Source organism: Chlorocebus sabaeus, chromosome 21 (assembly GCF_047675955.1).
Source record: "Chlorocebus sabaeus isolate Y175 chromosome 21, mChlSab1.0.hap1, whole genome shotgun sequence".
Lineage (NCBI taxonomy): Eukaryota > Metazoa > Chordata > Mammalia > Primates > Cercopithecidae > Chlorocebus > Chlorocebus sabaeus.
Genome location: NC_132924.1, coordinates 122,889,265 through 122,895,282, shown reverse-complemented (window position 1 = coordinate 122,895,282; position 6,018 = coordinate 122,889,265). Strand labels below are relative to the sequence as shown.

The 6,018-nt window shown below is 54.5% G+C and overlaps 1 protein-coding gene across 10 annotated transcripts in view; it reads right to left on the bottom strand.

The window, feature by feature from the left end:
* ZNF862 (zinc finger protein 862) overlaps positions 1–6,018 on the bottom strand; it is a 29,310-nt gene that overhangs the window by 3,603 nt on the left and 19,689 nt on the right. For all 10 annotated transcript variants that reach the window (XR_005238104.2, XR_005238103.2, XR_005238105.2 and 7 more), the window contains 2 exons: positions 4,198–4,302; positions 1,228–3,342 (listed from right to left, as the gene is read on the bottom strand). Coding sequence is in view for 6 of the 10 variants with exons in the window: in XM_037990940.2 (XP_037846868.2) it covers positions 1,228–3,342; positions 4,198–4,302 (2,220 nt within the window). In the remaining 4 variants the exon portion in view is untranslated. The remainder of the gene's footprint in view (positions 1–1,227; positions 3,343–4,197; positions 4,303–6,018) is intronic.

Sequence of the window (6,018 nt, the reverse complement as noted above, 5' to 3'; positions counted from 1 at the left end):
GCCAAGGCTGAGAGCCCTGCCTGGAAGGAGGCATCAGTGCGTAGTTTGGTAGTGTTTGGACCAATCTGTGCTGGTCTCATGTTCCCTGTGGAAAGAGTAACTTGCTCCAGGGCACACCTGACAATCATTTTTTTCTCCTTAGCACCCACAGGGCTGGACACAGAGCAACTCACTCAACAAATGCCTGGGTGAGGGGCTCACCCAGCCCTCTCTTGGTTCTCCCTTTTCCTTATCAGTGAGGGGTCTCTTTTCTTCTCCCCACCGGCCCTACTGTGGCTTCAGGGCCACCCTGCTTCCTACAGAGCCTCTGTCAACCATGAGACCCAGTCCCATTTCTGATGACCACAGACTCAGAGGTGAAAACTGGGAGCAGCAACAGCTGGAAGGAGACCAGCTAGAGACGCCAGGAGAGAGAACACTGCTCCATCCTTGTCAAGTGACCGTGAGTGGTCTGCAGAACCCCAACAACCGGCATATTTTCTTTGGTTTTCAGTGACTACCTGAAGACAGAACATTTCTTGTCTGTGGCTTTCAGTAACTTTCCCTCCCTTCTAATACAGCTTCCCCCTCAAGCAAGTCCCTGACCCCAGCCCTCCGGTCCAGAGAGGCTGTTTCTGTTCTCCCCTGCCCTGTGAGATTCCTGCCTGAAAGCCCCACCATCTCCTCCGCATCTCACCTCCTCCACAGCCACGTGAACCTCTTCCCTCTTGAAAATTCCTGCCCAGAGCAGAGTCAATCAGCCCCACTTAGAATGTGATGGCGCTGCCTGGGGCTGGTCAGCCCTCTCCTTACTCCCAGCAGTGGTCCTGACCTTTAACTAGCGCCCTTTGCACCACCTGCCAGGCATTGTCCTGAGTGCTCTACATGCACCACTCATTTGGCAGATAAGAAACCAAGGCATAAGGGGATAAACTTGCCCAAGGCCACACAGCCAGTTGGGGGCAGAGCCAGCACAGCACTGTCACCAGGGCAGACAGGCTCTATAAATGCATGCTCTCTGCACTAAGCTCTGCTGCCTAGAGCACATGTGTGTCATCTCCCTGGCACGGGCACAAGGTCCTGGAGGGTGGACGTCACGCATCGAGTACCCACTGGCCTAGCAAATGGGTGGGCGCATGACAGAAGCTCCACAGGCACCTGCAGTCCTGTCTTCTTGGCCTCTGGCTCAGCATGGGGCTGGAGGGCAAGATTCCCCTGCCTTGGGGGAGCTCTGCCACGTGTACTTACTTGCAGGGGAGCGGGCTGGCACCTGGGCACAGGCGTAGACATGGCTGAAACGCCGGCCTGAGGAGGTCAGGAACCAGTGCTGGATGGCAGGCTGAGGGTCGTACTCCGTGACGGCCACGCCGTTCACAGCCGTCATCATGAGCATGTTGAGCACCTCATTGGAGAGCTTGGTCCTCTCATCGGTCCTGATCCGGTTCATGGCCTTGAACCCCCGCTCACAGCAGGAGGTGGAGATGGGCACACAGACCACCACGGCCATGAGCTTGCTCAGCAGGGGGAAGCGGCAGTGCTGGGCCAGGGCGTTTTTGCAGAGCATAGAGAACGGAAGGTGCTGGGCAATGGCTTTCAGGCCCAGCCACTCCTCCAGCAGAGCTTCCTCACTGTATCCTGTTGGGAGGGAGCACTCGAAATACCTGGCCAGGGTGAGAATGTCATCATTCCCAAAACTGGCAAGTTCGATCCCGCTTGGCCAGGCCATGGTGTCAAACACCTCCATGTTCTTGAGCTGTGGGGGTCGGTCTGCGTCGAACCTCTGCTGGAGGTACTCGATCCCGGTCAGGACCGTCTTCTCCCTGTCTGCCTGGAACCGCTGTTCCGCTACCTCCAGTCCGTCCAAGCAGATGCCATGGAGCCGCCCATCCTTGAAGCTGGCGTTGAATTCTTCCTCTTTGGGCCCCGCCTGGTGACGGAGGCTCTCCAGTGCCACATAGGCCCGGCCCAGCGTGGCGTTCACCTCTGTAATCAGCACGATCTCCTTCTGGCACACCTCGGACAGAGGCCTGTAAATGCTCAGGAAGTCCAACAGGAAGTGGCAGAACTTGACAAAGTGGAAGCCGCGCATGAGCTTCAGCATCCCCTTGGCCCGGTGCCCAATCTGGCCCCCAGCCTCCGCCACGCTCTGGAGATGCCTGGCCAGGGCGGGCCAGCTTCCGAGCAGCGCGTGCAGCGTGCGCCTCCTGCTGGCCACCCAGCGGACTGCGTTCAGATCCTTCAGGCGGATGATCTCCTGCTCCAGAGACGCTGCACCTTCCTGCAGCTCGTTCAGCCTCTTGTTTGACGACTGATAAAACTTGAAGACGGTGCGGATGTGCCGGTCACACTTCTTCACCAGATCGATGCTCCCGCAGGCATCCACCACAGCCAGGTGCAGCCGGTGGGCCACACAGTGGACAGGCAGCAGCTGCGGGATGACCTCCTGGAACTTTTCCACAAGGCCTCCTCTGCAGCTCAACATGGCTGAGCCATCCGTTCCCAGCCCCACCACCCAGCCAGGCTTCCGGAAGGGGATGTCCAGCTCATCCAGGGCAGAAACGATGGTCTCGAAGTAGCCATCCGCTGTCTCACTGCAGAGAGGGGCCAGAGTGATGTAGGACTCTTTCACCTCCATCTGCTTAAAGTAGCGGATGTAAATCCCCACGCAGGCCTGCTCGGAGGCGTCGGTGGAGCTGTCCAGCAGCACGCTCACGCAGGGCGAGTTCCGCACGTCCTCCAGGATCTCCCTCTTCAGGGTCTCCGAGATGTACTTGATGAACTGAGTGCATGCTGTGCGATTGCGGTACTTGCCTAATATCATGGTCCCCGTGCTTTGGAGGAGCTGCAGGATCTTCTCAAAGTCATTCAGGGGCCTTGAGTGGTATGCGATGGAGTAGGCGGCATTGAAAAAGTGCTCCATGTTGGCCATGAGGTCGCTGGAGATCTCTGGAATGAGGGCAGTGTGAGGGGTGTCTTCCTTGATTTCAACCGTGTTCACACAGAGCCTGTGGGCTTTGCTGACTTCATGGTATTTTAAAGTCTCCACTTTAAAAGGCCCCGTATAACCTCTGACTAACCGAGATGATTTGTCGTGGAGATTAGGTCTTTCTTTGCAGGCTGAGCAGAAGAGTTTGGTCTCTTTGGGGTCAATGACTAACCATGGGAACTGCCCAAACCATGACCTCTGAATGGAACGGGGCCTATATGTCCTCTTGATTCTCCTAGGTCCATCTCCTTCTCCTTCACAAATGCTGGGACTGCAGCAGGAGGCACGGGCCTCCACAGGAGAGGCTGGAAGCAACGCAGAGTCTGCAGCCAAGGCCTGTGTGTCTGCCTCTCTCACTGCCACCATCTTCTTGTTCCCTTTGGAGAAAATTAAATCATGCTTGGTTCTGCTACCCCAAACTCTGCAGTCTTCTATCAGCTAAGACACCCCCCAATTTAATAAGTATCCCTTAAGTAAGGCAGAAAAAATGAATGCAATCCTTGTTTCTAGAGATCATTAGTGGCGTCCACTTAAACCCTCCCCCATTCTTACCTATGAAAGTTAATCTGGCTCTCCCAGAGTTGTTGCTGATCCTTGTGGGTTCTTTCACCAGCGCCCCAACCACCCTATCCACACAGCTACCCTGGGATCATGTGACACCAGATACCAATAAGTTCAGTTAACCCCCTTGGCCACAGAGACTGTTGGATAAGCAGGTGGCTTTCACTCTCCTGTGAGGCTCCACAATGGAATAGGTTAAACACGTGCCAAGTCTTTTACGAGCCTCAGAAAGAATTAGGTACAGAAGTAAGTGTAGCAGCTACAAGCCAAGAAGTTACTGATTGAGATACACAAGACAACAAATTCTCACAAACCAATGGTGCTGTCACTGAGCACTGGAGAAGGAGGGAGAAGGGATGAGAGGCTCACAGATGGGTCCCCTGGCTCCTCGAGATCAATGTCCCCACATACCTACTCCCACCAGCTCTGCCACAGCCTCCATCAGCACTTCTGCTTACAAAAGGACCTGTTTTTTCCCACTTTCCCAGACTACTCTACACTCTGTGGGCAGGGTTAGTTGCTATTCATCTTGTCTACCCAGGGCCTCCTGCCAGGCTTGGTGCCCAGTCGGCCCCCATTGGATGGACACGGCTGAGCTCATGCTGTTTGACTCATCATAGCCGCCTGGGCCCTGGCACATGTCCTTCAGAAGGCTGTAGGTTTAGACTCACCTGGAGGACGACCTTTCCCCCACTTTGGCCCATTTGGGTCCTTGATCCAGGGTGCAGCCCTCCGCTCCAGTTTGGAGATCAAGTCTGGCTTGGCAGCAGCAGGTCCTGTGGCAAGGATGAAGAATCATGCTGATGTCACTGCTGTGGCCAAGTCGAGTAGCCCTCTCAAGCTAGACCCGGCCCCTGAAATACACAGAGGTGTCTCTGGGTTCTGTCCTTATAAAGTCTAGTCGGCCAAGGGCAGGCGGAGCGCAAACCCAGAGTGCCAAACAGGCAGTAAGGGGAGGGGCACCCCTCAGCTAGGATGGGACTTCCACAGAGCCATGGGCCAGCCCTGGGAGCCATGGGTCAGCCATACACACCAGAGGGGGAAGGGTGGAAACAGGAAGAACCATAGGGACTAAGCAGGAGGGGAAGCAGCAGCCATGTAAGAAGTGGAAGGTCCCACCCACAGCTGGCCCACGCATATGCCCCTCTGTCCCCACAGCTGGCCCACGCATGTGCCCCTCTGCCCCCACAGCTGGCCCACGCATGTGCCCCTCTGCCCCCACAGCTGGCCCACGCATGTGCCCCTCTGCCCCCACAGCTGGCCCACGCATGTGCCCCTCTGCCCCCACAGCTGGCCCACGCATGTGCCCCTCTGCCCCCACAGCTGGCCCACGCATGTGCCCCTCTGCCCCCACAGCTGGCCCACGCATGTGCCCCTCTGCCCCCACAGCTGGCCCACGCATGTGCCCCTCTGCCCCCACAGCTGGCCCACGCATGTGCCCCTCTGCCCCCACAGCTGGCCCACGCATGTGCCCCTCTGCCCCCACAGCTGGCCTCTGTGAAGGTGACCAACTACATGGGTTTTTGAAAGGGGCACTTGGAGGCCCCTCGAAATACCTACCATCTGCAATGGAGCCTGAAATCTGACTAAAGGAGATTTGGGTCTTTGGATTAAGCACTGCCCTTTACTTAAAATAGGAATATTGTTCAGGGGTATGAAAATAAACCATTTCCTCTATTGAAAATAAAATCCATCACTATCTACATCATGCTTTTGTGCATGTCTGTGTGAATGTGTGCATAAACTTTCTGTGGAGGGCCACACGAGCAACTGGGCCTGTGGGTGCTCCTGGAGAGGAACTGAAGGACAAGGGAAAAGGGAGGCTGGTTCCCACCATTCATCTTTGGATCATTTGAATATATTTATATATATAATGATACATATATGTGTGTGTGAATATCTACGTATTTACTAATAAAAATATAAATAAGTAAATTACTAAAGTGTGTTAGATTGAACATATATTATTCTTAAAATATCTCTAAAATGAGGTTAAAGGAATAATAATAACAAAATGAGGTATAAGACCAAGAGAAATTGGATTAGGAATGCAAATCCATTTTTTGGAAGGAAAGGAGACAAAAGAGAGAGAAACGAACAGAGCTGAACACCAAATGCCTACAGACGGGTTAACAAGGAGAAGCAAGTTGGTTGGTACCAGAGAATCCCAGAAAGATTCAGAAACTGCAGGCACCAGATATGGGAGAAGGTGGTGGGTGGGGAATGGGCGGGAGCAGCAGACTGGCTCAAGTCTGACAGAGATCTGATCAATCCCAGATCCTCTTACCTATGCCAGGAAACCAGGAACCACCACCACCACACCCCAGAGAAGAACAGAGGTTCGGTCTATAGAAAAACTTACCCAGAAAGGCTCCAGATCCCAGATACCACGTACACAGAAAGGTGAAGGGGTGGTGCATACTGAAAGCAGGGAGACTGAGTCATGTCTATGGACTGAGCGGTGCGGTGCTCGACTCCAAGAATGCTGGCTG